This window comes from Taudactylus pleione, unplaced genomic scaffold, assembly GCF_031769625.1.
Source record: "Taudactylus pleione unplaced genomic scaffold, aTauple2 ptg001412l, whole genome shotgun sequence".
Classification (NCBI taxonomy): domain Eukaryota; kingdom Metazoa; phylum Chordata; class Amphibia; order Anura; family Myobatrachidae; genus Taudactylus; species Taudactylus pleione.
Genome location: NW_028285812.1, coordinates 1,497,950 through 1,514,239, shown reverse-complemented (window position 1 = coordinate 1,514,239; position 16,290 = coordinate 1,497,950). Strand labels below are relative to the sequence as shown.

The following is a 16,290-nucleotide window of genomic DNA, read 5'->3' as shown; positions in this document are numbered from 1 at the left end:
GCTCGCAAGACGTGCGTCAGTACAAAATGGAACTGGGCCTGTATGTCCAAAATGGCTGCTCTGGTTTGAGCAGGAAGACCTAGATAACGCCCAGGTTCACAGGACAAAAGTAGGAGGAAGCGAAAGTGGCCATAGTGAAGCATAGGGGGAGGGGAGTTCACAGTTCAGATATTGTGTTCCCGGCCTCGTACAGTGCGTCCGCAAACTATTCACAGCGCTTCACTTTCCACATTTTGATATGTTACAGCCTTATTCCAAAATGGAACAAATTAATTTTTGTCCTTAAAAATTCTACACACGATACCCCATAATGACAACGTGTAAAACGTTTTTTTGAGAATTTTGCAAATTTAATAAAAACTAAGAAATCACATGTACATAAGTAATCACAGCCTTTGCTCAATACTTTGTTGATGCACCTTTGGCAGCAATTACAGCCTCAAGTCTTTTTGAATATGATGCCACAAGCTTGGCACACCTATCTTTGGGCAGTTTCGCCCATTCCTCTTTGCAGCACCTCTCAAGCTCCATCAGGTTGGATGGGAAGCGTCGGTGCACAGACATTTTTAGATCTCTCCAGAGATGTTCAAGTCTGGGCTCTGGCTGGACCACTCATGGACATTCATAGAGTTGTCCTGAAGCCACTCCTTTGATATCTTGGGTGTGTGCTTAGGGTCGTTGTCCTGCTGAAAGATGAACCGTCGTCCCAGTCTGAGGTCCAGAACGCTCTGGAGCAGGTATTCATCCAGGATGTCTCTGTACATTGCTGCATTCATCTTTCCCTCTTTCCTGACTAGTCTCCCAGTTCCTGCCGCTGAAAAACATCCCCACAGCATGATGCTGCCACCACCATGCTTCACTGTAGGGATGGTATTGGCCTGGTGATGAGCAGTGCCTGGTTTCCTCCAAACATAATGCCTGGCATTCACGCCAAAGAGTTCAATCTCTGTCTCTCATGGTCTGAGAGTCCTTCAGGTGTATTTTGGTAAACTGAAGGCGGGCTGCCATGTGCTTTTTACTAAGGAGTGGCTTCCGTCTGGCCACTCTACCATAAAGGCCTGATTGGTGGATTGCTGCAGAGATGGTTGTCCTTCTGGAAGGTTCTCGTCTCTCCACAGAGGAATGCTGTAGCTCTGACAGAGTGACCATCGGGTCCTTGGTCACCTCCCTGACTAGGGCCCTTCTCCCCCGATCGCTCAGTTTAGACGGCCAGCCAACTCTAGGAAGCGTCCTGGTGGTTCCAAACTTCTTCCATTTACGGATGATGGAGGCCACTGTACTCATTGGGACCTTCAAAGCAGAAGATATTTTTCTGTACCCTTCCCCAGATTTGTGCCTCGAGACAATCCTGTCTCGGAGGTCTACAGACAATTCCTTGGACTTCATGCTTGGTTTGTAATCTGACATGCACTGTCAAGTGTGGGACCTTATACAGACAGGTGTATGCCTTCAAACTCATGTCCAATCAACTGACTTAACCACAGGTGGACTCCAATTAAGCTGTAGGAACATCTCAAGGATGATCAGTGGAAACAGGATGCACCTGAGCTCAATTTTGATCTTCATGGCAAAGGCTGTGATTACTTATGTACATGTGATTTCTTGTTTTTTTTTTTATTTTTTTTTAATTAAACTTTCAAAATTCTCAAAAAAATAACTTTTTACACGTTGTCATTATGGTATAAAGTCGGGAAGCCGGCGGACCTAATCCCGCTAGCCGGCTTCCCGACTGTCATATCCCGGCAAGGGTCTAAAGACAGGCGTCGATATGCCAATGCCTGTCATTAGACATACGCTGGGAGCCCGACGCCCGGCATCTCGATCGAAGGGACGCCGGGCGCGGATAGCCGCGGGGGGGGGGGGGGGGTTAGGTTTAGTGTTCCTGGGGGGGACTTAGGGTTAGGCACCCACCCAGGAGGTTAGGTTTAGACTAGGGGAAGGGGGGTTAGTGTTAGGGGCCCCCGGGGGGCACTTAGGGTTAGGGGACAGGGAAGGGGGGGTTAGAGTTAGGCACTGGGGCGAAGGTTAGTGTGGCACCCCTAAGGGAGGGTTAGGGAGTAGAAATAAGTTAGTCAATACTTACCTAGGGATGATCGGGATTTCCTCCTCTGCCGGGATGCTGCTGTCGGGATTCCAACCGCCGGGCATGGGTCCGGCGGCAAATAATACCGATTCCGTCATTTTGGGGTATTGTGTGTAGAATTTTGAGGACAAAAATGAATTTATTCCATTTTAGAATAAGGCTGTAACATAACAAAATGTGTAAAAAGTGAAGCGCTGTGAATACTTTCTGGATGCACTGTATATTAGGGAGTTCATTACTATGTGGAGGGGCCTGCTGCCATCACCGGTAACGGTTTGTATTTGTTGAAATATCTTTAACAAAAACTGTTATATCAGCTATCAGCCTCCGGCGCTGTCCTGCCATCTTGTCTGCCAGTATTGTGGCTTCACGGTGACCTCACCGCTCTTTCATGCTCTTCACCCAGGTGGAACACAGTAGAAATAATGGGCGACATTACTGCGATCCCTGTGTGTGCCCATTAAAAACTGAATTGTGTAAATGGCAGGAGCGCACCTCAGGAAATTTTGCTACGATTGATGTCATTTTTATTTGCCAAGATTTTACTGCGCAAAACTCGCTTTTAAATTGAATTTACCCCAATATTTGCAGCATGAATGGAGGCTGCTTTCTCCATATACTCCACAAACCAGACTAAGCCCCCCGTCAGAACCGTGCTATATGTACTAAGCAGCATCACAGGGGGTATCTGTGGCCGCTCACATGGGATCCATAACCCACAATCAACTACTAAATCTGGGGAAATATATCACAGGGACTCATTAGGTCTCTGCTCGGGATGTAGTCAGGATGCCGACCGCCAGAATCCCGACACTGAAAGCCCGGCATACAACTAAAGATAGGCGTCTAAATACCGACGCCTATCATTCGCCCCATATCCAAATCCTGATGCCCGGCATACCGAACGTAGGTTAGCCAGATGTCGCAATGTGTTAGTTAGCGGCGGGGGGGGGTGTTAGGTTTAGGCACTCCCAGGGGACTTAGGGTTAGCCAATCCCCCCGAGAGGGTTAGGTTTAGGCTAGGGGAAGGGGGGGTTAGGCACCCACCCGGGAGGGTTAGGTTGAGGGGTTGGCGTTAGGCACCGCGGAGGGGGGAGGAGACTTAGGGGTAGGCACAACCCCCCCGATTCTTAGGGTTAGGCACCCCCAAGGGAGGGTTAGGAGGGGGGGGGGGAAGTGGAGGGTTAAAGATGCTTACGAGGCGGCGTCTGGATTTTCATCTGTCGGGCTTCTCTCGTCGGGATTTGAACCGGCGGCTTGCAAGTCGTCTGTATTTCATACCCAATGTTTCCACCATACAGGTGAGTGATGCTGCTGCTGCCACCAAATCTTAGGCACCTCTTTTACATGTCGGTGACATTACATAAACGCCATCCCTGATACAGACACTGCCTGTCTTCATTTATAAGATGGTTTTATCCCTGTGGCTGTACCGGGGGGGATTCAGAGATGGACGCTTCCCATAAAGCTTCTGTGTCTTTGTAAGTAGCGTCTGTGCGGAATGATGCAAATACCGCAGGATGCGTCTTATGTAAAAAGGCGCCTCCTGCTGGCTTCCAAAGATAATATCTAAGAGCGTGAACGCGCTGTCACAAGGCAGCTGGTAAAAAAGGGATAGTCAGTCCCTAAATAACAAGAAACGTGTATATATATATAAAAACCAGCGCTATGGAAGATGGACGGTGTGATGTAAAAAACACAATCATTTATTTCAGGAGTGAAGAAGCTGGGTGGGCTGTTTTACCCGGTGAAACGCGTTGAGACCTTCTCTGTTCTCCTGTACCACTACTGGACCATCATTTGGACTCTGCTATACTCCTTAGACCCGCTGGCAAATACAGGAACTTTCCATGTGGATTCCCTCTACAGCCTACAGTATATTATTTTGCGTCTTGGATGCTAAGGACTGTGCTGGTGATTGCGATACCACTTCATGGTAAATAAGTGTTGCCTTCAATATCTTACTTTATCTATTTGGGACGGATTGGAGTTTCTCCTAGGTCCAGCTGTTTATCTGACAGGAACAGACATTTACTTTGGTTCATATTGTGGACTTTTTATTTTGGTTCTCATGAGATATAGATTTGTTGTTTTTAATAAATTATTGTGTTTTTTACATCACACCGTCCATCGTCCATAGCGCTGGTTTATATATATATATATATATATATATATATACACACACGTTTCTTGTTATTTAGGGACTGACTATCCCTTTTTTACCAGCTGCCTTGTGACAGCGCGTTCACGCTCTTTGATATTATCTTTGGAAGCCAGCAGGAGGCGCCTTTTTACATAAGACGCATCCTGCGGTATTTGCATCATATATATATATATATATATATATATGTATACTGGCTTCCACAGATGAAGCATGACATCAGCTGTGTGACCATCGGACACCTGAGTAACCCTCAGGGAAAATCACGCTGCTGGGACGCAGCCAAATGTCTTCGGCATACCACGAACGCTGGCCGTCGCCGCCCCAAACAGGAGCAGCCTGTCAGTCATACTGAGGCTTTTGGGGCAGATCTGCACAATCGCAGTGCGGCTCCTGCGCATGTGCAAATAGTAAAACATCAGAGATGTGCGGAGACATCAAATTAACGTATATATCTGAGTCATCCCCATAGGACGTTACTCTGGGGAGGTGACTGCCACCATCATAGTCCTCAAAACGGACAGTCCATAGCGACCAATCCACTCCGAGCTAATATGAATCTAGCAAATGGTATATAATGGCAACTGGAATCTGATTGGTTGCTTTGGGCACCTATACTTGTCCTCATGAGATGATCTGATACAGTATATCTCCCCCCAAGTGATCGCTCTGAGAGACAACACAACACAGACACGTCAGCTAATGGGCGGGGCCTGCTCACTGAGTACACAACACACACATCGGCTAGTGGGCGGGGCCTGCACACTGAGTACACAACACAGACACATCAGATAGTAGGCGGGGCCTGCACACTGAGTACACAACACAGACATCAGCTAGTGGGCGGGGCCTGCACACTGAGTACACAACACAGACATCAGCTAGTGGGCGGGGCCTGCACACTGAGTACACAACACACACATCATCTAGTGGGAGGGGCCTACTCACTGAGTACACAAAGACACATTGGCTAGTGGGCGGGGCCTGCTCACTGAGTACACAACACAGACATATCGGCTAGTGGGAGGGGCCTACTCAATGAGCACATAACACAGACACATCGGCTAGTGGGCGGGGCCTGCTCAATGAGTACACAACACAGACACATCAGATAGTAGGCGGGACATGCTCACTGTGCACACAACACAGACACATCGTCTAGTGGGAGGGGCCTACTCACTGAGTACACAACACAGACATTGGCTAGTGGGCGGGGCCTGCTCTCTGAGTACACAACACAGACACATCAGATAGTAGGCGGGGCCTGCTCACTGCACACAACACAGACACTTCAGCTAGTGGGCGGGGCCTGCTTTCTAAGGATACAACACAGACACATCAGCTAGTGGGCGGGGCCTGCTCACTGAGTACCCAACACAGACATCAGCTAGTGGGCGTGGCCTGCTCACTGAGTACGCAACACAGACACATCAGCTAGTGGGCGGGGCCTGCTCACTCTACACAACACATCAGCTAGTGGGCGGGACCTGCTCACTCTACACAACACAGACACATCAGCTAGTGGGTGGGACCTGCTCACTCTACACAACACAGACACATCAGCTAGTGGGTGGGACCTGCTCACTCTACACAACACAGACACATCAGCTAGTGGGTGGGACCTGCTCACTCTACACAACACAGACACATCAGCTAGTGGGTGGGACCTGCTCACTCTACACAACACAGACACATCAGCTAGTGGGTGGGACCTGCTCACTCTACACAACACAGACACATCAGCTAGTGGGTGGGACCTGCTCACTCTACACAACACAGACACATCAGCTAGTGGGCGGGACCTGCTCACTCTACACAACACAGACACATCAGCTAGTGGGCGGGGCCTGCTCACTCTACACAACACAGACACATCGGCTAGTGGGCGGGGCCTGCTCTCTGAGTACATGAACACAGTTTAGAGGTAAGCCTGACCCTAACGCTTTTACTATGTTGACATGTCACTTGTGACTTTCTGTCCATGTCGTCCATATTTTAGATGTTGATATTTTAATCATCTGATGTCATTATGAAAGTACACTTAGTGAATGCTGGCATCGTGGGTCTGATTCAGAGCCGCAGGCGATGCCGATGTTCCTCTAGTTGAGCTGTTTTTGTTTTTTTGCAACTGTACATGCGCAAAGAAGTTTGTAGTAAATTCGCAGATGGGTGACCGCCAATAGACGCCACGGCGTACGGCCCAGAATAAGGCCTATGATAACACACATGACACGCAGAGATAAACATTTGTCAGTGGCAAAACCTTTCACCCAAATATACTGGAGATATGTTTCACCTCAGAGGCCGAGGACGAGCGCTGCGGGGCCCTCTCACTGGCGCCCACTGCTGGGACATGAATGATCTGCATGTTCTCCAGGTAGTACTGGTGCTGTCGCCTCCAGTCCAGGCAGTCGTACATGAGGCAGGCGATGTTCTCAAACACCTCCGTGGCGTATGTCAGCTGCTTAGGCCGGGGAGAACAACATACATCATTAACAGGTATTTCACTACTTTTATATGAACTTATAATACACAATAGGGGCATTTATATGTACCCCCAAATTACTCGTTTATTTGTTGAAATACACAGGCTGGTAATGATGTCTCCTTCATTAAGACAAGTTCTAAAAGTCTAGCATGACACATTACAACAACCTCTTCCCACCCTTATGGCCACTAACAGCCTCCTACATTGTCCTTATAGCCACTAACGGCCTCCTACATTGTCCTTATAGCCACTAACGGCCTCCTACACTGTCCTTATGGCCACTAACAGCCTCCTACACTGTCCTTATGGCCACTAACAGCCTCCTACACTGTCCTTATGGCCACTAACAGCCTCCTACACTGTCCTTATGGCCACTAACAGCCTCCTACACTGTCCTTATGGCCACTAACAGCCTCCTACACTGTCCTTATGGCCACTAACAGCCTCCTACACTGTCCTCATGGCCACTAACAGCCTCCTCTACACTGTCCTTATGGCCACTAACAGCCTCCTACACTGTCCTTATGGCCACTAACAGCCTCCTACACTGTCCTTATGGCCACTAACAGCCTCCTACACTGTCCTTATGGCCACTAACAGCCTCCTACACTGTCCTTATGGCCACTAACAGCCTCCTACACTGTCCTTATGGCCACTAACAGCCTCCTACACTGTCCTTATGGCCACTAACAGCCTCCTACGCTGTCCTTATGGCCACTAACGGCCTCCTACGCTGTCCTTATGGCCACTAACGGCCTCCTATGCTGTCCTCATGGCCACTAACGGCCTCCTATGCTGTCCTCATGGCCACTAACGGCCTCCTACGCTGTCCTTATGGCCACTAACGGCCTCCTACGCTTTCCTTATGGCCACTAACGGCCTCCTACACTGTAATCATGGCCACTAACAGCCTCCTACACTGTCATCATGGCCACTAACAGCCTCCTACACTGTCATCATGGCCACTAACAGCCTCCTACACTGTCCTCATGGCCACTAACAGCCTCCTACACTGTCCTCATGGCCACTAACAGCCTCCTACACTGTCCTCATGGCCACTAACAGCCTCCTACACTGTCCTCATGGCCACTAACAGCCTCCTACACTGTCCTCATGGCCACTAACAGCCTCCTACACTGTCCTCATGGCCACTAACAGCCTCCTACACTGTCCTCATGGCCACTAACAGCCTTTTACTCTGTCCTTATGGCCACCTACAGCTGTCCTGACCTGTCTATCACTATTACACCACACACACACCTGTACTACTGAACCATCTGTCACAATTACACCACACACCTGTACTACTGACCTGTCTGTCATTATTACACTACACACACACCTGTACTACTGACCTGTCTGTCACTATTACACCACACACACCTGTACTACTGACCTGTCTGTCACTATTACACCACACACACCTGTACTACTGACCTGTCTGTCACTATTACACCACACACACCTGTACTACTGACCTGTCTGTCGCCATCGCTCCAGTCAGTGGGCTGGGCACTTTCCTTCACCAGGTATATTAGTCTGGCTACCTGGCTGAGCGGAGAGCCCATCTTTCCAGTATTGAGAACTGGTTCTAGATATTTCCAGAACAATTCCAGCGATTTTGTGACCGACTCCTTCCTCTGTTTCTCGGCCTCTACAACTGCGGGTGCCAGATGTGATATAAATAACGGGGATTGCAGATCCCAGGTGGCATTCAAATAATGTCAGCGTTATATTATACACAGCTATAACTGTCCGGAGTTTATAATGTACAGCGCAGGAACATAGCGATGACACAAGGCTGCACTAATGCCGGCACACTGCGGCACTAAGATAATAAGTCACCGATCGCTATAAGACGTCGCTGTACCTCCTGTTTAGTAACACACCTCTCTGGGCTCATGGGGAATCTCAGCGCACCTGTATCCAACACCCAGGCGTAAAAATACATCCAACTCGCCAGCAGTCGCGTGTGCGCCAGGTTCACGCCAGGAATACTTACAGCCAAATACGCTGTCAACGAACCAGTTCACAGACACAAGACGAGTTTCTTTACATTTGTTTTGACAGCAACATTTTTTTCACTATTAGGTTTAATAAATACCCATCTATAATACAGCAGTTATAACAGGAATTCATTCCAAACTACAGCACAATATCATATATGTAATAAATACTCATCTATAATACAGCAGTAATATTACATATATGATTTTGTGTTGTGGTCTGGAATGAATTCCTGTTATATACCCATCTATAATACAGCAGTTATAACTGGAATTTATTCCAAACTACAGCACAAAATCATATACAGTCAGGTGCATAAATATTGCGACATTGACAGAATTTTCATATTTTGCCCTCTAGTCACCACCACAATGGCTTTGAAATGAAACAAACAAGATGTGATTTACCTGCAGACTTTCAGATTTAATTTGAGAGTAATTACATCCAAATCAGGTGAACGGTGTAGGAATTACAACGGATTCTATATATGCCTCCCACTTTTTAAGGGGCCAAAAGTAATGGGACAAACTAAACAATCCTAAATCTAACTTTCACTTTTTAATACTTTGTTGCAAATCCTTTGCAGGCAATTACAGCCTGAAGTCTGGAACGCATAGACATCACCAGACGCTGGGTTTCATCCCTGGTGATGCTCTGCCAGGCCTCTACTGCAAATGTCTTCAGTTCCTACTTGTTCTTGGGGCATTTTACCTTCAGTTTTGTCTTCATCAAGTGAAATGCATGCTCAATCGGATTCAGGTCAGGGGATTGACTTGGCCATTGCATAACATTCCACTTTTTAGCCTTAAAAAACTCTTTTTCTGCTTTTGCAGTATGCTTCGGGTCACTGTCCATCTGCACTGTGAAGCGCTGTCCAATGAGTTCTGAAGCATTTGACTGAATATGAGCATATAATATTGCCCGAAACACTTCAGAATTCATTCTGCTGCTTTTGTCAGCAGTTACATCATCAATAAATACAAGGGAACCAGTTCCATTGGCAGCCATACATGCCCATGCCATAACACTACCACCATCATGCTTCACTGATGAGATGGTATGTTTTGGATCATGAGCAGTTCCTTTCCTTCTCCATACTCTTCTCTTCCAATCACTCTGGTACAAGTTGATCTTTGTCTCATCTGTCCATAGGATGTTGTTCCAGAACTGTAATGGCTTTTTTAGATGTTGTTTGACAAACTCTAATCTGCTCTTCCTGTTTTTGTGGCTCACCAATGGTTTACATCTTGTGGTGAACCCTCTATATTCACTCTTGTGAAGTCTTCTCTTGATTGTCGACTTTGACACATATACACCTACCTCCTGGAGAGTGTTCTTGATTTGGCCAACTGTTGTGAAGGGGTTTTTCTTCACCAGAGAAATAATTCTTCTGTCATCCACCACAGTTGTTTTCCTTGGTCTTCCGGGTCTTTTGGTGTTGCTGAGCTCTCCGTTGCATTCTTTCTTTTTAAGAATGTTCCAAACAGTTGATTTGGCCACACCTAATGTTTTTGCTATCTCTCTCTGATGGGTTTGTTTTGATGTCTCAGCCTAATGATGGCTTCACTGATAGTGACAGCTCTTTGGATCTCATATTGAGAGTCGACAGCAACTGATTCCAAATGCAAATGTCACACCTAGAATCAACTCCAGACCTTTTACCTGCTTAATTGATAATGAAATAACGAGGGAATAGCCCACACCTGTCCATGAAATAAGCTTTTGAGTTGATAGTCCCATTACTTTTGGCCCCTTAAAAAGTGGGAGGCACATATAGAAACCGTTGTAATTCCTACACCGTTCACCTGATTTGGATGTAATTACCCTCAAATTAAATCTGAAAGTCTGCAGGTAAAGCTCATCTTGTTTGTTTCATTTCAAAGCCATTGTGGTGGTGAATAGAGGCCAAAATATGACAATTCTGTCAATATCCCAATATTTATGCACCTGACTGTATGTAATATATACCCATCTATAATACAGCAGTTATAACAGGAATTCATTCCACACTACAGCACAATATCATATATGTAATATAGGCAGAAGAAATGCAGAAAGCAACAGCTCAGGGCTAAATACAAAAGCAGCCAATCAGAAGCATCAATCTACAACTGGCGACCGCCACCTTCATCAGGGTGTATTTATGCCAGCTCTCAGGCACCTGCAGGTGGTACGTCGGCTGCACAAGTATAAGATACGACCAACTGGCCACAGGGACGCACGTAGGCGCACGTTTGCCTTGTGAGCACGTGCAGTATAAATCTGCTTATTTTTCCCTAAATATCGAGCTTATGCCCTTTGTGTTTTTTATTAGCACTGAATATATTGTATGAATAAATGTATTTTTAAATTTGATATTTGATTCATTTATTAATTTCACACCAAGCGCCTTAATTTATTTCTGTATTATATGGAGGGCACCATGATCTGTGCCTGAAGGAACCCAGTCTGGTCCTCACACCAATGAGACTATGACCGGGATGCAGAGAGTACAGAGTGGCATGGCCCAGCCTTCTCTTCCGGTCAGCTGCGGTGACGTGTATTCCCAGCATGGCAGTTCTGCTGGATTTCCCTTATCTCTTGCAGAATGTTAGCTCATACCTAGAATGTCAAGGTCTAGCAATACTGGGGGTGCAGTGAGTTAGGGACGACTGTCTGAGGACTACACTACAACACATAACGACACTGCATAGCAGAGCCGTAACTAGACTTTTTGGTACCCTATGCCAGAAAGAGCATTGGTGCCCCCCTCATTTTCAAAGGGACATAATGCACCCAAAAAAGGGCCATGTCCTCATGGGGAAGGGCCAGGGAAGAGATAGGGGAGGCCAGGAGATGCTGGGGATAACTAGGGACATAATATAGTGCACCTGAGAGAGGGCCATGGTCTCGTGGGGAAGGGCCAGGGAAGAGATAGGGGAGGCCAGGAGATGCTGGGGATAAATAGGGACATAATATAGTGCACCTGAGAGAGGGCCATGGCCTCATGGGGAAGGGCCAGGGAAGAGATAAGGGAGGCCAGGAGATGCTGGGGATGACATAAGAGGAAGCTACAAGCAAGAATGATAATAAACAGAAATTTGACTGGCCCAAACAGCACCCCCTGCCCCGTGGTGCCCTGTGCGATGGCACCGGCCGCACTACCCTAGCTACGGTCCTGCTGCATAGATCTGGGTGTATCTGACAGCTAATGAGAGACCCGGTGCCATTTGTGTGACTCAGAGCAGATGAGAACTTATCATCTAACGTCAGTACGTACCGTCCGGCGCTGAGTCTGGGTCATCCTGATGGACTGGCAAGCTTGCGTAGTTCTGGGAAGATACCCGGATTACACTGGACACATGGACGCCGAGATCAGCCAACAGGGCCAGAATCTGAGGCTGATAGACTCCATGTACGATGATATAATGCTGGGGCCCATCGTCAGGCTCGTCATCTGCGAACACATGAACAATCCCGTGAGTAGTGACCGGTGGGTGTCTATGGACCTAGGTGTGGCAATGTTCTGGGGCTGCTCCTCAGCCGGTTACCTATATAGACATTGGTGTCCTCTTCATCCCCTCGCCGCTTCAGGGTCGTGGTCTTCTTAACAGGGGTTGGAGCCTCGGGCGCTTTTTTGCCTTTGGTTTTCCCAGAACCCTTTGCACTGGGCGGTTTCGCCTTCACACTCTTAGTCGTCTTAGCTTGCAGGTTGGCATCCAGCGCCTAATACAAAGCACAGAGCAGACTGGATCAGCTCCCCGTGACCCCGCCGTACTCGGCTCTGTCAGCGTATGTATACTATCAGAAGTATAAAATAGGAAACTTATCTCAACCAACAGAAATGAGAAAAACGGATTCTGCTGTAATTCTCCTCCATATTTACTATCTCTGGTAATTGTCAGCTCAGAGAAAACACAGAACAACGGCTATAGAAGAAGAACGCAATCTGACGGCTGCGTACGGGACGTAAACAAAAGAGGGCACTATCCATAAAGTACTCCCCCCCACCACCGGGGGTGACGGAGAGAGATAGAGGCCTATAGTGGCATAACAGTGAAAAACTATTTACAGTTGAGCAAAAACATTGTTTATACAGTAAGTGATCTAACGAACAATATGAAAGTTTTCAATCTTCCTCACACTAATATTTGTAATATGAGGTTTACGTTGGATTTTATTAAGTACAAAATTAAGTTTTAGGACTTAGTATTACATACGATGAGTTGGGTTACAGGTACCAAAGATATTATATATACGATGAGTTGGGTTACAGGTACCAAAGATATTATATATACGATGAGTTGGGTTACAGGTACCGAAGATATTATATATACGATGTGTTGGGTTACAGGTACCGAAGACATTATATACGATGAGTTGGGTTACAGGTACCAAAGATGATATATATACGATGTGTTGGGTTACAGGTACCGAAGACATTATATACGATGAGTTGGGTTACAGGTACCAAAGACATTATATACGATGAGTTGGGTTACAGGTACCGAAGATATTATATACGATGTGTTGGGTTACAGGTACCGAAGATATTATATATACGATGAGTTGGGTTACAGGTACCGAAGATATTATATACGATGAGTTGGGTTACAGGTACCGAAGATATTATATACGATGTGTTGGGTTACAGGTACCGAAGACATTATATATACGATGAGTTGGGTTACAGGTACCGAAGACATTATATACGATGAGTTGGGTTACAGGTACCAAAGATATTATATACGATGAGTTGGGTTACAGGTACCAAAGATATTATATATACGATGAGTTGGGTTACAGGTACCAAAGATATTATATACGATGAGTTGGGTTACAGGTACCAAAGATATTATATACGATGAGTTGGGTTACAGGTACCGAAGACATTATATACGATGTGTTGGGTTACAGGTACCGAAGATATTATATACGATGTGTTGGGTTACAGGTACCGAAGATATTATATACGATGAGTTGGGTTACAGGTACCAAAGATATTATATATACGATGAGTTGGGTTACAGGTACCGAAGACATTATATACGATGAGTTGGGTTACAGGTACCAAAGATATTATATATACGATGAGTTGGGTTACAGGTACCGAAGATATTATATACGATGTGTTGGGTTACAGGTACCGAAGATATTATATACGATGTGTTGGGTTACAGGTACCAAAGATATTATATATACGATGAGTTGGGTTACAGGTACTGAAGGTGATCTATACGATGAGTTAGGTTACAGGTACTTGGATACTAACTCACACATATATAATATAATATGACAATTTCCCCTTTGTGATCCCAACAACTGTAAGGGGAACGTCCCATTGTCACAGAATCACAAGGCGTACGGGTTAGTGTTACCCCTTATAGCTATTAGATGAAAGATTAGAGAATTCTAGAAATACAAAGCATCAAAGTCTATAGGCCTATTTATCATTCAATATTTGTGGCATTTCCCCCCCAAAAAAACACCCATATATATGAAGGAGGGACCATTAATGTGTTCACGTCTAACACATTGCAGGGACTGGCTCCTCTCAGAGCCCCTGTCCCTCCTCTCAGAGCCCCTGTCCCTCCTCTCAGAGCCCCTGTCCCTCCTCTCAGAGCCCCTGACCCTCCTCTCAGAGCCCCTGTCCCTCCTCACAGAGCCCCTGTCCCTCCTCACAGAGCCCCTGTCCCTCCTCAGAGCCCCTGTCCTTCCTCTCAGAGCCCCTGTCCCTCCTCACAGAGCCCCAGTCCCTCCTCTCAGAGCCCCTGTCCCTCCTCACAGAGCCCCCGTCCTTCCTCTCAGAGACCCCGTCCCTCCTCTCAGAGCCCCCGTCCCTCCTCTCAGAGCTCCCGTCCCTCCTCTCAGAGCCCCTGTCCCTCCTCTCAGAGCCCCTGTCCCTCCTCACAGAGCCCCCGTCCCTCCTCTGAGTCCCTGTCCCTCGTCTCAAACCCCTCTTCTCTCCTTTCAGAGCCCCTGTCCATCTTATCAGAGCCCCTGTCCTTCCTCTCAGAGCCCCTGTCCCTCCTCTCAGAGCCCCCGTCCCTCCTCACAGAGCCCCCGTCCCTCCTCACAGAGCCCCCGTCCCTCCTCACAGAGCCCCCGTCCCTCCTCACAGAGCCCCCGTCCCTCCTCACAGAGCCCCCGTCCCTCCTCAGAGCCCCTGTCCTTCCTCTCAGAGCCCCCGTCCCTCCTCTCAGAGCCCCCGTCCCTCCTCACAGAGCCCCCGTCCCTCCTCACAGAGCCCCCGTCCCTCCTCTCAAACCCCTCTTCTCTCCTCACAGAGTCCATGTCCATCTTATCAGAGCCCCTGTCCTTCCTCTCAGAGCCCCCGTCCCTCCTCACAGAGCCCCCGTCCCTCCTCACAGAGCCCCCGTCCCTCCTCACAGAGCCCCCGTCCCTCTTCACAGAGCCCCCGTCCCTCCTCTGAGTCCCTGTCCCTCCTCCCAAACCCCTCTTCTCTCCTCTCAGAGCCCCCGTCCCTCCTCTCAGAGCCCCCGTCCCTCCTCTCAGAGCCCCCGTCCCTCCTTACAGAGCCCCCGTCCCTCCTCTCAGAGCCCCCGTCCCTCCTCTCAGAGCCCCCGTCCCTCCTCACAGAGCCCCCGTCCCTCCTCACAGAGCCCCCGTCCCTCCTCTGAGTCCTTGTCCCTCCTCTCAAACCCCTCTTCTCTCCTTTCAGAGCCCCTGTCCCTCCTCTCAGAGCCCCCGTCCCTCCTCTCAGAGCCCCCGTCCCTCCTCTCAGAGCCCCCGTCCCTCCTCACAGAGCCCCCGTCCCTCCTCTCAGAGCCCCCGTCCCTCCTCACAGAGCCCCCGTCCCTCCTCTGAGTCCTTGTCCCTCCTCTCAAACCCCTCTTCTCTCCTTTCAGAGCCCCCGTCCCTCCTCTCAGAGCCCCCGTCCCTCCTCTCAGAGCCCCCGTCCCTCCTCACAGAGCCCCCGTCCCTCCTCTCAAACCCCTCTTCTCTCCTCACAGAGTCCATGTCCATCTTATCAGAGCCCCTGTCCTTCCTCTCAGAGCCCCTGTCCCTCCTCTCAGAGCCCCCGTCCCTCCTCTCAGATCCCCCGTCCCTCCTCTCAGAGCCCCCGTCCTTCCTCTCAGAGCACCCGTCCCTCCTCACAGAGCCCCCGTCCCTCCTCACAGAGCCCCCGTCCCTCCTCTGAGTCCCTGTCCCTCCTCTCAAACCCCTCTTCTCTCCTTTCAGAGCCCCTGTCCCTCCTTTCAGAGCCCCTGTCCCTCCTCTCAGAGCCCCCGTCCCTCCTCTCAGAGCCCCCGTCCCTCCTCTCAGAGCCCCCGTCCCTCCTCTCAGAGCCTCCGTCCCTCCTCACAGAGCCCCCGTCCCTCCTCTCAGAGCCCCCGTCCCTCCTCACAGAGCCCCCGTCCCTCCTCTGAGTCCTTGTCCCTCCTCTCAAACCCCTCTTCTCTCCTTTCAGAGCCCCGTCCCTCCTCTCAGAGCCCCCGTCCCTCCTCACAGAGCCCCCGTCCCTCCTCTGAGTCCTTGTCCCTCCTCTCAAACCCCTCTTCTCTCCTTTCAGAGCCCCTGTCCCTCCTCTCAGAGCCCCCGTCCCTCCTC

At 48.8% G+C, this 16,290-nt stretch overlaps 1 protein-coding gene across 2 annotated transcripts in view; it reads right to left on the bottom strand.

The window, feature by feature from the left end:
• Positions 1-16,290, bottom strand: part of SPAG17 (sperm associated antigen 17) — a 274,579-nt gene that overhangs the window by 135,214 nt on the left and 123,075 nt on the right. For both annotated transcript variants that reach the window (XM_088463601.1, XM_088463602.1), the window contains exons 5-8: positions 12,270-12,444; positions 11,999-12,175; positions 8,211-8,392; positions 6,541-6,705 (exon numbers count right to left, since the gene is read on the bottom strand). In XM_088463601.1, the coding sequence (XP_088319727.1) occupies positions 6,541-6,705; positions 8,211-8,392; positions 11,999-12,175; positions 12,270-12,444 (699 nt within the window). The remainder of the gene's footprint in view (positions 1-6,540; positions 6,706-8,210; positions 8,393-11,998; positions 12,176-12,269; positions 12,445-16,290) is intronic.